Source organism: Candoia aspera, chromosome 12 (genome assembly GCF_035149785.1).
Source record: "Candoia aspera isolate rCanAsp1 chromosome 12, rCanAsp1.hap2, whole genome shotgun sequence".
In the NCBI taxonomy this organism is placed as follows: Eukaryota; Metazoa; Chordata; class Lepidosauria; order Squamata; family Boidae; genus Candoia; species Candoia aspera.
The window spans coordinates 11,024,813-11,041,136 of NC_086164.1; the positions used below are offsets into that span (position 1 = coordinate 11,024,813).

At 47.3% G+C, this 16,324-nt stretch overlaps 2 protein-coding genes across 2 annotated transcripts; both read right to left on the reverse strand.

The window, feature by feature from the left end:
- On the reverse strand, positions 1–8,918 carry GLA (galactosidase alpha). The gene is made up of 7 exons (XM_063313447.1): positions 8,638–8,918; positions 6,505–6,679; positions 5,520–5,697; positions 4,377–4,468; positions 3,420–3,581; positions 2,326–2,523; positions 1–1,359 (listed from the first exon to the last, which is right to left on the reverse strand). The coding sequence occupies exons 1-7, from the start codon at positions 8,820–8,822 to the stop codon at positions 1,045–1,047; spliced, it is 1,305 nt and encodes a 434-aa protein (XP_063169517.1). The 5' UTR covers positions 8,823–8,918; the 3' UTR covers positions 1–1,044.
- A 3,191-nt stretch (positions 8,919–12,109) lies between these two features.
- Positions 12,110–15,023, reverse strand: PIN4 (peptidylprolyl cis/trans isomerase, NIMA-interacting 4). The gene is made up of 4 exons (XM_063313630.1): positions 14,904–15,023; positions 14,229–14,302; positions 13,154–13,273; positions 12,110–12,292 (listed from the first exon to the last, which is right to left on the reverse strand). The coding sequence occupies exons 1-4, from the start codon at positions 14,941–14,943 to the stop codon at positions 12,134–12,136; spliced, it is 393 nt and encodes a 130-aa protein (XP_063169700.1). The 5' UTR covers positions 14,944–15,023; the 3' UTR covers positions 12,110–12,133.
- Between the last annotated feature and the right edge of the window lie 1,301 nt (positions 15,024–16,324).

The following is a 16,324-nucleotide window of genomic DNA, read 5'->3' on the forward strand; positions in this document are numbered from 1 at the left end:
TAAAGAGGCAAAAAAGATTTATTCAAACCATGGAGGGGGAATCTTGGGGGGGAAAAGCATTTTAATGAACAGCAAACTTCAGGTTCAGAACATGATTAAGGGCTGGGATTCTCAAGGTCAAATTAGAGATGGTGCCATTCTGATGCAGTGCAAAGGTTCCAATCTTGGTTTCTACTCTGGTCCCAATGTAGGGTAGATTTCTGTAACTCAAAAAGCCAAAAGTAGCTCTGAGTTACATAATACTTTTTTAATCTAGCTGTTGGATTTTGGGAGTAGCAAAGTGCACCCAAATCCTCCTTAGTAAGAATTCCTTCTGTTATTGCACAGACCTGCCTGTAAAACTATTGCATCCTTGGTAAGGTGAAAGATCCCCTGTGCAAGCACCGAGTCACATCTGACTCTTTGGGGGGGAAACCGCTTTTGCGATGTTTTCTTGGCAGATTATAGCTGGGTGGTTTACCATTGCCTTTCCCAGTCATCACCTTCCCCAGCAAGCTGGGTACTCATTTTACCGACCTCCGGAAGGGTAGAAGGCTGAGTCGACCTGAGCCAGCTACCTGGGAGAGAATCCAGCTTCTGCTGGGATCAAACTCGGTTCGTGGGGAGTGTTTCGGCTGCAGTACTGCCACCTACCACTCTATGCCACACAACGCTTCATTGCATCCTTACCCACACCTAATTTTGATCCAGTGATTGTTGACAAGTGACTGAGTATACCCAACCGAAGTCATTTTTTTGTGTCCTCAAAAATCAACAGCACAAGAAAACAGGCTGCTGTTGTGCCACAACAGTTGTGTTTGAATGACAGACTGAAAGTTTGACAAACAGAGCCAGTGAGTCTAATTTTGTCTCCAGCTGCACCTCCAGAAAGAAAGGCAAATTTTGTCACCTTCAGACTTAAAATCAGCAAAGGATTCAGCAAAGGTCACCTCATCCTTTCTTGATCAGCTTCTTGAGTGAAGGAGACTCCCTTGATTTCTTTTGGAGGGTTTCTTAGGCTTTGTCTTAGAACCTCTTGAAAGAATTTACGAGGGGAAAACCCTGTCATAAGAGGTCTTTTGGGCAGTTTTTTCCATTGCCAATAAAAAGTTTGTCTGTGTTCACCACTGTCTTCAGCAACACGGTACCAGTTGGGTTCACCACCACCTTCAACAATGAAACCCAGTTGTGTAGCCCCAGATCTTTCCTGGTAGGAAGAATTTGCTGGATCGAACAAGTGGGGTTACAAGCTAAGCCATTGCCAATGATCATGGTAGCAAGGACATAGGCCTCTGGGCCGCCCATCTCCTGCCGGTTTAGCACAGCTACGGCAAAAGCTCCATTAGAGAGCGGGCGTTCCCACAACTCGAAGTTCCTGCCCTAGAGAGAACAAATAACACCCATGAGAAGAAGCATGAACACACCCTTAATTAAGAAGCATGAATGCGCCCTTAATTAAACTGCAGAGTAAGAGGCCAAGAACAGATTACATTAAACCAATCAGATCTAGCTATCTGATCCCCAGTTACAGGGGATCATCATTTAATAACCTGATTGTAAAATGAAATCTTACAATAGGAAGGATTGAAACATACCCTTAGTTCTAAAAGCAAACTCACCAAGCATACACATGAGAGTGCCCTAAGTTCGCATAAATTCCTTGTAAATGGGCAGCGTAAATTACACAGAATAAAAGTACATCAAAACTAACAATGTTTGGGGGAGGCCAGGTCCATTGAATTCTAAAGTATGTCATAATGACTGGAAGGTTGCAAGTTCAGTGGCTCGAGACCTGAGTGCCGCATGGCGGAGTGAGCTCCCGCACCCGTCCCAGCTCTTGCCAACCTAGCAATTCAAAAGCACGCAAATGCGAGTAGATAAACAGGTTCCACTTTGGTGGGAAGGAAACAGCATTCCGTGACACTCATGCCGGCCACATGACAGCGAAAGTGTCTTTGGACAACACTGGCTCTTCAGCTATGAAATGGAGATGAGCACCGCCCCCTAGTGTTGGACACGACTAGATGGGAACCTTTACCTTTTACTTTACGTCATTCATGATGATTTCTATTACTTGTGTAATGACACTTGCACAAATGACAAAATGATGCAAGTGATGTAAATATAATGTAATTTAACATAAATATTAAGGGGTCCAGACTACTTTGAGTGCAACAGACTTGTATGTTATTCAGGAATGGAAATTTTGTCAGTTGCATCCAAAATCAGCTAAATGGGGAAGAGGGTGACCATTACATCAAAACTTAGTGCAATATTATGACTTTTCACCCTCCTTGTTAGAAAACAAAGACATTCTGCAGCGGAAGCCTCCAGTGACAGTCTTACCTCTCTAATTTTGTAGCCCTGCTTGCCCAGGGGATCCTGGTTGATCGCGATCACTTCCTTGTTCTGGAGGAGACCCTTGGCTTTTGAGCTAATTTGACGCAGGTCGTTGGACATGAGCAAGGGGGCTGCCATAATAGCCCACAGGGCCATCTGTGTGACTTGCTGGTCCCAGCTCAGGCCAAAATTTCCAATCACCAGCTGGAACAGGAAGAGGGAAGATCAGAATGGATGCCAGTCCAGCTGGACAGCAGGAATTGAGAGACCCTGGGGATGAAACCCTCCTTCCCCAGGCACATAAAGGGTTCCTAATTCATCCCCTAATTCATCCCCTTCAAAAAATCAGTTTGCAAGTGATGGAAAGTTCTCTTGGAAACAACGGCTGGAGTTCACACACACTCTTAAGCCCAAATGCAAAGAAACCAGGCTACGAGTTAGTGCGATGTCTGGAACGCTGCCCCTGCCAGTTCCATCTACTTCTGGGTTGAGCTAGTGGTGAGCTGTTCTACAGCTGCAGCTTCTGATCCTCATTTGAGGCAGAAGAAGGAAGCCAGGCTTACAGCAAGCCTGGCATTTGGGGCCTGGGAGGGTGAGGCCGCCGCCTTCCTCAAAACCAGCTGTTCCATGCCAGTAGTGGGTGAACGGGCAACCTGAAGCCCCAGGGCCACTTCCTCCACTGCCAACGTGTTCCTGATGGCTACTACTGCTAAACATTTTTGCTGCAACGTCCTGCCGCTTGGGGGTGGGAGACACAGAAATAGGATTGTCAGCCTGATAGCAAGTTTAAGATAGTTTACAACGCAAGCTCTAAAAAAATCCAAGGGGAATGGCCCCACCCACTCTGCCTCACTGCCCTGTCTATGCAACTGTTCGGCTCCCCCAAAATATTGCATGTGGCCCCTGCCCTCCCTAAGGTGGTCCCCCCCAGGACTAGTCACTGTCCATGGAACAAAAGCTATTCTTCCAACACTAAACTGTTACAGTCCAAGGCAGTACCGAAGCACGTATCAGCCTGATCTCAGCGCGCTTTTCCGTTTTGTTTTGATGAATACGCAGGCCGTTAACTGAGATGCGTTCACACCAGCTGGTTTTCTTACCATGTCTGGGTCGTTCCAGCCGCCCGGCCCAGCTACGTCGACGAGACTGTCCTGGTCCTGAGAGGTCCAGTCTAAAATATTCTTGATGCTGGTCCAGGCATCAGAGATGTCGGCATAATTCCTCCAGTAATTACAGTATTGCTTAATTTCTGTGTAGTTGACCTGCCAGGAAGGAGGGAAAGGAGAAATGTTCATTTCATACCTTTAGCCCTAAAAGTTGAGCTGAAGAGAATCCAGAGTTAGAAAAGGAACAGACTGGTTTCTGTTCAGGATGCAAGGGGGAGAACCTCAGAAATGAGTACTACAGTTGAATGAACCGAAGAAATCCTAGGAAGCTGTTTATGCTGAGTCAGATCCCCGGTTGACCTAGATAAGTATTCTCTACAAGAGGCGTACAACCTGGGACCCTCCCTTATTTTACACTACCCCTCTCCTGGTCCTTTGCTGGTCAGAGCCAGAAGAGGTGAAGCTAATTGCGAGGATGAGAATTAGACCTGACAGCTTTCCAATTCACAAGACCCTCCTGGCCAATATATATATTAGTTTTGCCCCAGATTTCAAAGGCATCTCAGTTTTCGATCACCAAAGGATCTGCTTTGGGCTCCAAAGACTAGGAAGTATGGCAGGAGTGGAGAACCTGTGGTCTTCCAGGTACCTCCAAACCATAACTCCTAACCACCCCAGCCAACGTTACCAATAATGAAGGATGATAGGAGTTGTAGATTCAGCATCTGAAAAACAACAGGTTCCCCATACCTGAAGTATGGAAATTTGACTAAATGGAGAACCACAAACTCAATTACTATCCAGCTCCATTTTATTCCTTGTTTTTTTTCCCAATTTTGTTTAGCCAGGTCAGATACAAAGATGATTTTCCATTCTATGCTAGCCTAAAATCTATAGAACTCAATGAGGAACACTATATCCTAGAAGGAGATCAAAACAGTCCCCTCTTACCTCTTGAAAGCGTCTCTGGTAAAGTGGCCATTCACATGAATATACAATACTTCTGCCAGTTTTATTCAAAGCCCAAGACATTTTCTTATAACCTGGTGGCAAAAAGAAGTGCCTCTACAATTAAAAATATTCCAACCTTTCCAACATCTGCAACAAAAGTTAGGCCTATGCTCAGCCAAGCTCGATTTCTTTTGGCTACAGGTAGTCCTCCTTTAGTGACCACAATTGGGACCAGCAACTCAGTCATTAAGTGAAGCGGTTGCAAGTGAAACCGCAACGGTGCTTACCACCTTACTTCAGCTTTTCTTTGCTTTACAGACCTGCAAAAGTCATAAATGAGAGGATTGGTTGCAAAGTTACCTTTTAATCACCATCGTAACTGCCAATGTTTGCTAAATGAGGCAGTCACTAAATTAGAACTACCTGTATTTAGACATAGAATCATAGGATTGGAAGGGACCACGGAGGTCTTCTAGTCCAACCCTCTCCCCAGGGCAGGAATCCTCAGACCATCCTAGGCCAATGTTTTCTTCCAGGATATTTTCTTGACTTCCCAGAATAACCTAAATCCCTGGGATTTCCTGTGTCCTCCATCTAACCACCAACCAGCTCTGACCCTCTTTAGCTTTTTGAGATGAATCTGGCTTGGCTAGGGGCTGCCCCTTGCTGCTGAGATACAATAAGCAAGTGAAAATTCTGGAAACACACCATATACTTAATTTTCTGGCACAATGTATACTTTTCATTGTTTTCAAGAACTTGTATATTGTCACAATTGCACATCTCTAGGCAACTCATAAACCTAAGTCATAAGACCAAGTCTTACCACTCATTAAAAATGACAGAAATTTTAAGAGAGCATATGGCTGGACAGGTAGCAGCAAAGCACAGATATCAATTGCCAAAGTTCTGCTGGAACTGGCATATTTTTATGGCATATATTTATACAGCTTTCCATATTTTGACTAAAGTAGAGGCCAACCATGGCTTGTAAACCACAGTTTATGAGTTATTGGTTGTGTGAATCCTTCCAGCTGCAGCTTATTCAACAGATCATGGGTAAGCCAGCCACGGCTTAGCATGTTGCACAAACATTAACAATTCCATCCTTTTCTGAATCCACTTCCTGAGTCAGGCATGCACCTTCTGCCATCTGGTCCAGAGTCCCAAAGTCACAGCCATCGAACTTCAGCAGATCCACCCCCCAGCTGGCAAAGGTCTCTGCGTCCAGTTTGTAGTGGCCGTAGCTGCCGGGAAACCCAGCACACGTCCTGTTCCCAATGTCTGCATAAATACCCAGCTTCAGCCCTTTGGAGTGGACCTGAATTATAAATGCCAATAGGAAAAGCAAAGAAAAGATCAGAAATCAGCAGGCAAGTTATATTTCCTAAGCATTCTTCAAAAAAAATCACGCTCAGGCTAAACTTTCTCAACCTGGCATTCTCCAGGTTGTGGACCTACAACACCTGGAATTCTCCAGCAAATACAGACAGTGGGAATACAGGGCATTATACCTCCAAAACATCTGGCCTCAGGTTTGGATAGGCTGCTTTTAAAGAGCCGAGAGAGAGAGAGAGAGAAAGACAAAAAAACCTGCCTATTAAAAAATATGCCTCCACTTAGCAAAGGGAGCAGAAATTCAGACCAGATAAGCAGATAAGTTTTATCCACATATACTAGATGGAATGGCCAAGTAAAACCACCATCCACGGTTGCAATCTACCTCTAAATATCAGATGCCAAAGACAGAGAACAAGGAATCAGCTGTTCCCATTATGTCCTGCTTCCAAGATTTGAGAAATAGCAATTAGTTGGAAACAGAAAGTCAACCTCCCCACCCTAAAGTAGGTTTTTTTCAATTTGATCCAGCAGAATAGCCCTTACAGAATTGTGGGGAGGGTAGTTCAAGGGGGCAAGCTTGTTAATTTATGGTTTGCAGTTAGAAATGAATAAAGACTGCAAAATATGAATGTGCTTTGTTTCGGAAACCTCTTCCACCTTCTCTAGAGAGGAATTGGATTAACAGCTGCAGCAGTTTCCATCCATCCATCCAGCATTCCTGAATTAATTTCCAGCTGCCCCAAGTTGGAAGAAGCTCCCAGGAGAAAGTTTCCAAGGACCCACTCACATAGTCTGCGAGGCTTTGAATCCCGCTGGGGAAGCGTTTGGGGTCTGGCTGCAGCCTGCCCTGTTTATCACGGGTGGGAGCCATCCAGCAGTCATCGATGCACAGGAAACGGTACCCAACATCCTTCCATCCGTCCATAGCCATCCGGTCAGCCATCTGCCTGAAGAGCTGTTCACTGAGGGAAAAGAGGAAGAGCGAAAGGCTGCAAGTGAATAGGGAAGCAGAAACTGAAGAAAGGAAACAGTCACGCCTCTTTCATTCCCTATGTAGCTTAGCGTTGTCTGTTCTGAGTAGCAACCGGTCTATCACTTCCTACCCAAGTTAGAAAAGCCACAGACAAAACCTTGGACCAATAGAAGAGATTATCTGTAACTCAAGGTTGAACTGTAAAGTTCTTGGCATTCTCTGAGCTTGGTGGTTTTCTTGAAGATGTTTCGTAGTGGGTTTTTTTAGATTATTTTTATCCTGCCTTTATTATTTTTATATAATAAAATAGGCAGGGAACATGCCCAATACTGCTTCCTCCTCCTATATTCCCCACAACAACAACCCGGCGAGGTGAGTTGGCTGAGAGGGAGTGACTGGCCCAAAGTCACCCAGCCGGCTTTCATGCTCACCGTCTACTGGCCTGGTGCCTTAAAACTAGATCAGGGTTTCTCAACCAGGGTTCCATGGACCCCTCGGTTCTGTAAGAGGTCACTAGAGGTTTCCTGGGAGATCCCGATTTATTTAAAAAATTATTTCAAATTCAGGCAACTTCACTTTAAAGAGGTTTCATTCTTTATTTTTAGTCTCAACACTGCTAGTGCATATATACCGGCCTACCCATGAAACGAATAGAATAATTTTGTAACTTCTGGCCTGTATTTGAGCGTGAATGTGCAGGGGTTCCCCCAGGCCTGGAAAATATTTCAAGGGTTCCTGCAGGGTCAAAAGGTTGAGAAAGGCTGGCTTAGCACAATGTGAATTCAATCAGTGCTTTATTCTGATGTAAATCAACTAAGAGAGGGTTATACTGAGAATACACATTTGCTTCACCTAACTCTGAGGTTTGAAAACCTGTCCTTTTCAGCCAATGGGAAGAGGCTGCATAAAATCAGAACCATTTGGGCATTGGTCTGTTCCCGGACTTTGGGGCCAACGAAATGGCTAAGCTTGGGGCCAATGAAACCATTGAGTCCAAAACAGAGCCACCAATCAGGAGAGAGCTAGAATGGAGGGAAAACCAAATAAAAGGGGCACACCACTGAAAGAGTAGGTCAGACTGCCTGGAGCAGAAGACAGAAGAAGGTGGCAGAAGGCAGGGCACAACTGAGGCAAAAAGAGAAATCCTGTGTGAGAGAGAGCTGAAGCACTGGAGGTCCCAGGAGAGCAATGTGCTTTGGGGCCAGAAGAAGCCGCCCTCCAGCCAGCTGGACCAGAGTCCTGCGGGAGCAGCCCTGGGACCTTTGCTGAAGAAGGTCTGAGGCAACCAAGGAGTCTGTTGCCCAATCCTGTGTGTCTCCAGGCTCTGTTCCTATTCCAGATTGTTCTGTACCTGATGCCTGGTTTCATTTTGACTCTGAGCCCTGCTCAGCTGGTTTAAGCCCAGCCTAGCTGAGGGGAACATGCAAGTCAGGTGTGCCTCTGAGGTTGAGGGAATGGCTAAGCAGGCTGGAACAACTGAGCGGGGGCAGAACTGAGGTATCCCTCAGGCCCTGGGCTGGGATTTATCAGCAGCAGCCTGGACCTGGTTGTGCCCTGTTTCATCCTGTACCCAGCAAAGAGCTTCGGGGTTCCTCTGCAAAGGGGTAGGGTTCTGAAAGTGGGGGGGGGAGAGCAAAAAGTGGGGGGGGTGCCAGAGCTCAGGGGGGCATTCGGGGTGCGAGGAGGGAGGTTTCAACGCGACTCTCCCCCAGGAGGAAGGAGCGCCGGCTCAGCCCGAGTCCAGTGGGCGAGGAGCGCGTCCCCGCTGCCCTCGTGACCTCTCCGGCTCCACCACCGCGTACCTCCTGGGCGCCCCGGCCTACCACCACTATCCCCCTTCGCCACGGGTTGGGTGCGGCTGATGGGAGGCAGGCGTTGCCGCAAGACGACGCTGCCCGTCCCAATCCGGGGCGCCCCCTCGGGCGCCGAGCGGCCCGCCTCGCCTACCTGATGCACTGGCGGGGCTCCCGCTCGCAGTCCGTCTGGCAGAGGAAGCGCTCCCAGTGCAGCCAGCCCATGGGCGGCGTCCGCGCCAGCCCGTTGTCCAGCGCGGCGGCCAGGCCGACCGCCGCCAGCAGCGCACCCGCGGCCAGCGCCGGCCCCGCGCCCCGCCGGCTCCTCGCCCTGGCCATTCCCCGCTCCTTCCCCCGAGTCACGCCGGACTTTCCAGCGACTCGCTCCAGCCAGTCTCGGCCCTGCGCGCTCGCCCTCCGGCAGACGGAAGAGGAGTCGAAGACCTGCCGACGGAGCGGAGCGGAGCGGATCCCCTTCCTGCTTGTGATGGAAGGCGGGTCATGTGACGCGCGTTCCACCGAGCGCGCGCCTGGTGGCAGGGCGGGCTGGGAAGGGTCAACCCTCCCGAGCCTGCGGTCCGCGCCCCTAGCAAAAAGCGTCTCCAGCCCGTGCGTCTCTGTTCGAGGGTGGGCGCCACTGCCGAAAAGTCTGGACCCTCCAAGTGGAATTCCATTAGGACGGGTCCGCAGCATGCCCTCCCTGCATGACTGGGTGGGACAGGTTGATGTGACGGGGAAGAGGGTAGCCTGGCCCCATGCCATGAAGGGCTTTAAAGGTGATAACCAATGCCTTGAATTGGACCCGGAAGCAGACTGGCACCCAGCGCAGCTCGCGCAGCAAGATGTTACAAGTGCCCTTCTAGGGGCACCAAAGAGCCTGTATGGCTGCATTTCGAACCAGCTGTAGCTTCCAGATACTCTTCAAGGGCAGCCCCATGTAGACCACGTTGCAGTAGTCTATATGGGAGGTGGCCAGGGCATGAGTGACTGCTCGGAGGGCATCTTGATCCATAACTGGCACACACAACAAAGTTGTGCAAAGGCAACTCTTCAAGCAGGAGTTGTGAGTCCAGGAGGACCCCAGGTTCCGCACTGGGTTTGTCTGGGGCAGTGCAACCCCATCCATTACTATGGATGACCAAGGCCACAACTGGGGGGTGGGGACAAGCGGGGCATGTGCCCCAGGCACTGCACTGGGGGGATGCCAAAATGGGCATGGAATCCATGTTTGCCCCAGGTGACAGACCCTATGCCATGAGTATGGATGGTGAGCAGGAGAGGGCCCCTACCCAGGGGGGAAACGCATGCGTAGTTTAGAGACTTTGAGCTGTCATTCAAAAAGACCCAGAATGGACCCGCCTTGAGTTTTGGGGTTTATCTGTCTGGGTTTCCCACACTTCTTCAGTTTGGTGGGATTTTCTGTCTACACCGCTGAGCTGTCGATCGGAAGGTCGGCGGTTCGAAACCGCGCGGCGGGGTGAGCTCCCGTTGCTAGTCCCAGCTCCTGCTCACCTAGCAGTTCGAAAACATGCAAATGTGAGTAGATCAATAGGTACCGCTTTGGCGGGAAGGTAACGGCGTTCCGAGTCGTCATGCTGGCCACATGACCATGGAAGTGTCTTCGGACAAACGGCGGCTTTTCGGCTTTGAAACGGAGATGAGCACCGCCCCCTAGAGTCGGATTCGACTGGACTTTACGTCAAGGGAAACCTTTACCTTTACTATAGCAGTTAAATAAAACACTAGAGACTTTCTCCTCGTCTCGGTGTGGTCTTTGCTTAGCCAGGACACCCTAGTTGCAGGCCTGCGGATGACAGCTTCCCCAATACTGAGAAGCCGTCAACCCACAGCCACTCTGTCTTACCTGGGCTCAGCTGAAGCCTGTTGTTCCCCATCCAGACCCCCAGGCACTGAGAAAGGGCAGTCATTACCATTGCTCCGACAATCCCCAAGCAAGACTATTAATGAAAACTCAGGATAAATTCATATGTGCATATGCATGTAAATACATTTGAGCTTTTGCTTTGTTTTGATAGCAAAGGTAGATTGTCCATCAGACCCAATACCCATTTAGTGTCACAACTGGGTGGCTTTGAAAAGAATGCGCGAGCAGTGTGGGATGACAACAGTCCCCCTGTCCCCCAATAGCTTCTATTTAAGATAGACTGGCTTTGGATCTAGAGGCTCTATCCTGATTTCCAAGTGTACAGCACTGACTGCGCTAGTCAGCATTCATCGACTCCCCTTTTAAAGATGCCTAAAAGTTTCCTCCCAGCCTGCTTGCTTGCTTGCTTATTTCTGTCGTGGAACCATACCATAAGGTACAAAAGCACATTCCTTTCTCTGTGAGATGACTGGCAGCTATTCATTCCCTGTGCAAAATCAGCTTGCTCTGTGCCTGTGAGGGAAGGGGATGGTCTCCTCACACAGCCTTGTTATATGAAGCTTACACAACTCTACTCAGCTGGGGAAACGTTTTCAGCATTGTGATTTAGAAAATGAATGGGGGCGAGTTCCAATTTCTCTCTGGTTGTGTGGCTGGAAGAGTTCTAGCTGCAGCATTAAAACTGCCTGGCATCTTGGTCCTTAACACACTGCTTGACAGGCCTCAACGCTTAAGCGGTTTCTTTTTCAGCAGTTGCTGCTACGTAATAACATGGCATCTGGCATGAAACAACTCCTAGCTCAGCAGGTTTAGCTTATAAACTGACTCAATAGGAAACCGCACAATGGTACAGAAGGGTAAAACTGGAGTCCTTGGTGCCCTCTGAGCCTTGTTGTTTTCTTCTTGTTTTTCGCACTGAAGATGTTGCCTAGTCCGGCAATGAAACGGCTGCAAGAAAACACAGCTCAGAGAGCACCAAGGACTGCACAGTTCAACCCTGAGCTACAAAATCCACAGTTCAACCCTGAGCTGCAAATATTCTCTTTGATTAGAAGGGTAAAATGCAGGCCCAGGAATGTACAAACTGTAATTAGGGGCTAGCCCAGTGTTCCTCCACCTTAGCAACTTTAAGATGTGTGGACTTCAATTGCTGGCTGGGGGATTCCGGGAGTTGAAGTCCACACATCTTAAAGTTGCTAAGGTGGAGGAACACTGGGCTAGAGCCATTCTGCTTCGTTTGAGATCCATTTCCTCTCCAGAATCTCTAAGCAAAAGGCTTTGAAAAACAACTTGGCGGAAAGATTTGGGGGAGAACAATATACTGTAGCCAGAGGGCAGTCCCTGGGTCTGTTCTGACCTGTGTGCAAGAACTCAGAAATGAGTTTTCAATGGACAAAAGAAAGCAAATGAAATATCAAAACAAAATACCAAAGATGAAAAAAAGACGACTTGCTGCATGCAAAAGAACCAAATGCACTGGATCCTTTTTGATTTTGTCACTCATACTTCTGACTGATTCTACCAGGTACTCCCAGAGTTCAATTCTGGGCCCCGAAAAAAGAGCCAGGACAAACTGGGAGACCTCTATATTGTGGAATAACATCACATAGATTGGAGCAAGTAGGGAAAAAAGCAGGAAACAGCAAGGCACTTCATACCACCTCAACACGCGTTGCAAGAAAAGCCAACTCTTTCTTTTTTCACAACCCTTGACAAGGAGAGATAAAAACAAGAGACCAACTCTCAGCATAGCATCTGGTGTTTATTATTTTCGCCCTTCAACCATGATTATGTGATATCCAAACTTGGTTTTAACAGGGGGATCAGTATACACTGCTTTGTCCATGCTGCTGACAGGCAAGGCAAACGCGGCATCCTGGAAGGGGCCCACCATGGAGCCTCTGCTCATCCAGCCCAGGTCTCCCTGGAAAACAGGCACAAGGGGTGGGGGGCGATGTTAATGCTCTAAAGCCAGTGGGTGGGTAGCAGGCTTTTCAGATCTACTTTGTTATTAGAATCCCAAGATCTAACAAGTATACAAGATCTAGCAAATGAGGGAATAATGCAAAGGGCGGTGGCAAGACCTATTCCACCCTATAAACCATTTGCTAGAATAGTCTGTATATACGTGTATTATTCTGCATTTCAGTTCCTGTAGGTTAGGAACTTAAGTAGCCTAATTTTGGGCAACAGCAAGAGAAAAGGTAAAGTAATTAGTGATGCAACCAAAGAAAAAACTTTATTCATCTCTTGACAGTTGCTTCTGCAATCTATCAGTAGAGCTCTGAAAGACAGTGGCCGTTAAAAGTCTAGATTGTAAACCTCAACCTCACTTTCCGTTGTAAAGCATTGCAACCCACAACTTCCACCACAGGCTCCTAAAAGTATGGCTTGCTTTCTCTGGAAGTACCTATTGCCCAGATTCCAGGTCTAACATTCTGCCCATCTACTCAGTTACTCTAAAAAAAAAAAAAGCATACATACTACTAGTGACCCCACATGCAGCAAGGACCTATGCTGTTGTTACTAACTTCTCTGTATTTCCTCTACAGCTGACTACTCCTTACGTTTAAGTTCAGATCCCAGATATCCTAGAATCCCCAAAGTTTAATGGACAGCAAAGTTTCCCTTTGGGCCTATTATTCTTCAAAGGAGGTAACCGAAGCAATCATGGGGGAACTGAGCTGCTCACAGGTCCTCTAAATAAAGAGGGGAAAACTGCAGCTGCACCTTCAGACATTCTATCAGTCCTTGTTCTTGCTCTTGCTTCTAAAAAAGGACTTACCCCTTGTCTGGCTTTGTCTTCACTATACTGGGCAGCTACCTCACTGAAACGCACTCCAGCCTTGAGTTTCTCCAAGGCTTCCAGAGCTCTGCTGTGTTTCTCACACAGAATGTGCCTCACCTACAAAACAAAACAAAAAAAACAACCCAAAACATAGATTAGATACATACAGAGAGGTCCTTCCACATTTGGCTTAAGAATACTCCTACAATTATGTTCCTTAATACTGGTAGCCAAGCCATAGTGTCATTTGCTTCTCAGTCGGTAATTCTTGACTTGATGCAGTTTCTAGTGCCCCAGCTCAGTTTCCCAATTTAAGCCTAGTTAAATAAGGATGGTGAGAGGCTGAGAAGCAAGCCATTTTTCTCCAGGGTAATTGATTTCTAATTGTCAAAGAGTGCTTGCTTGAAAAGGCTGATAGTTCAGTGATGGAACTCACACTTCGAAGGTAGATAGTCCTAGATTCAAATTTTGGCTTCTTCAGATGAAGGGATTGAGTAGCAAACAATCAGAGAGATTTGGGTTTGGTAGTAACGTCTAATTTAGTGATTTTTCCCTTATCCAAAAGCATTATTCAGTTTTTAAAAATATTTCCATAAAAATATGTAAGTAAAAATAACAAAGAGAGCCAGATTGGTGTAGTGATTAGAAACCCAAAGTCCATGAGTTCTAATCCTTCCTTAGACACAAAGCTAGCTGGGTGACTTTGGACCAGTCCTTCTCTTTCAGCCCCGGAAAGAAAGTAATGGCAAATCACTTCTGAAAAGTGTTGCCAGGAAAACTGCAAGGCATTGTCCATGTGGTTGCTAGGAGTCAAGAGTGACTTGAAGACACTCCCTAAAAATCACAAGCCAAATACTTTTAATTTTATTTATTGAACATAAACATATTAACAGACTTATGACATTGGGCATTTTGTGGCAAATCCAGATCACTGCCACCTTCTTTTTGGACTCTCTACCCTGAAATATTTCTGGCTTTGAGAGAACGACACCTCATTCTACACTTGCACCCTCTTCATGACAGGAATTGCATTCTCGGACACCATCTCAAATGGGGTGAGCAGAAGACCCACCTTCACAGCACTGCCACCTCCTTTGGGCCCTTGAGCTTTCTTGTCAGCTGTGTCACTGCCAGAAGATGCTCCTCCTTTAAAGACACAAGTAGGGAAAGCAACAGTGAAACTGCGTGGACAGTTAACACGGTTTCACCTCCATTTGCTGAATCTGATGGGCAGGGCAGGGCAGGGCTGGACTGCATGTTTCCGGTGCACCTCAGCTGTCACTCCTCACCTGGTGGAATCAGACAGCAAGCAGGACAACGTTAGAACAACTCTTTGGGGCTTCCACCTCATGCACAATGCCCATAAGGAGCATTTCTCTTTGCATCCAGCCATGGGCAAGTTTTGAGCAGAAGAGAAATGCTAACTGTTCCCTAGTTTGTGAAATTTTGGCTGGCCCTGTTGGGGCATTTGTATTCTGACCAAGGGAAGCCCTGCACATCCCAGCTGCCAACTTGTACCCCTTATTCTATGCTACAAACAGGATTCAGAAACATTTGTCACAGCCATCTCAACTAAGGTGGGGAGCTGTCGGTCTACAGAGCCCCTCTTCCAGACTACAATTCCCAGAATTCCTTGCCAGGCCACCTTAAGGCAAGACCGGTTCGTGCTGGGCGAGCAGAATTGGTCCGCTCCTTTCCCAGCAGGGGTGAGAAGCAGAAACTGGGAAAGAGAAGAAATCGGCCTCACCCTTTGCCCCTTTGCCGCCGCCTTTCCCTTTCGGAGGCATCTTTACGGTGTCTTCCTGCCTTTCTAACGCACGGGGGAGTCGCGTCCCTGTAACGTCACCACGCGCGACAGGAACAAGCAGGTCCCCCCACCCCTAGGCGCAACTGCCCTGGGAGATGCCTGCAGGCAGAGTGTTAAGTGTATGATCTCCGCTCCTGAGATTGCAAATCCGCTTGTTGTGCCCATTGATTCAGAGAAGGGCTTTATAATTCAGATATTCCAACGGTCGACCCCCATTACAGGGCTCTTTCTCTTTTCTTCTCTCAGCAGGGCATTACTGTTGTTCCATTTCAGAAGCAGGACGTTGGGCGGGCTAATCTTTTTTCTTCTTTTTGTTCATACTGCTCCACCCTTTTGGGGTATTGGATATACATCTGAGGCTAAACTGAGAATTTCTGTAGAAGGGTCTAGCCAAATGCAAGAACTTAATCCCTGCGTCCCTGATGCCTAATTGCTATGGCCAATGGCTGTTCAAGGATGCTGGCAGTTGTCATTCAGAAACACCTGTACTTATTGAGTAACACCCACATATTTGTCTCTGGGAACAGATGTCATTTGCTTTGCCTAACCAGGATATTTTGTTGGCCAAGACTGATTCTCTTCCCTCTCATTCTACGTATAGAAAATGACTGACAGTTGCCTCTTATTCAGACTCTGAGGACAGCTCAAGAGTTCCCTTATCTAGGGGAGCAGCCAGACCCAGGGAATGAACAGCTGTGAGGATCAGGATGAGCAACCAAGAATCTACTATCACCACCCTTCAGCATCTGTCTCTTCAAATGGCTGCCTTCCCTAACAGTAGATCTGACTGTGAACATGCTAAATGAGCAAGACACATCACTTTCAGATTATTGGCAATTCTAGAATGGGCTGCCCAAATTATAGCATCATCCTTGACTATTGCTTGAGCCAGTCTTACATCCACCACAGGAGGGAAACAGTAATATGCTCAAAATCCTCCTTCAAAATCTTGTCCCTAAATGTCCCTGTTTCAGCATTTGCGGTCCTCTGGAAATGCTGCAATTCATCCTAACAAATAGGAGATAAAACTAGTTATAGAATAACTACCCTCCACAGTGAGCAAGATCCCACCCTTGATTTATATGAATGTGTCATGACTGTCTCCTCTGGCTCTGGAGATTTTACTCAATTCTCTTTCAACATAGTCTCTCACCAAATCCTTATGCTGGAATAGTGTTTTCATTCACCTACTCACTACAACCCTAGATCCCTTTTCTAGCTAGTTACCAACACTTCAGAACCTGTCTGAATATATGTGGATGTTGATTACAGGGAACTGCACTTGCCATTTTAATACCCGTTCCCTCAGTTTGAAGAGATTTATCTAGATTTTTTTTGCTGCTGCTTTTAGCTCTGACCAC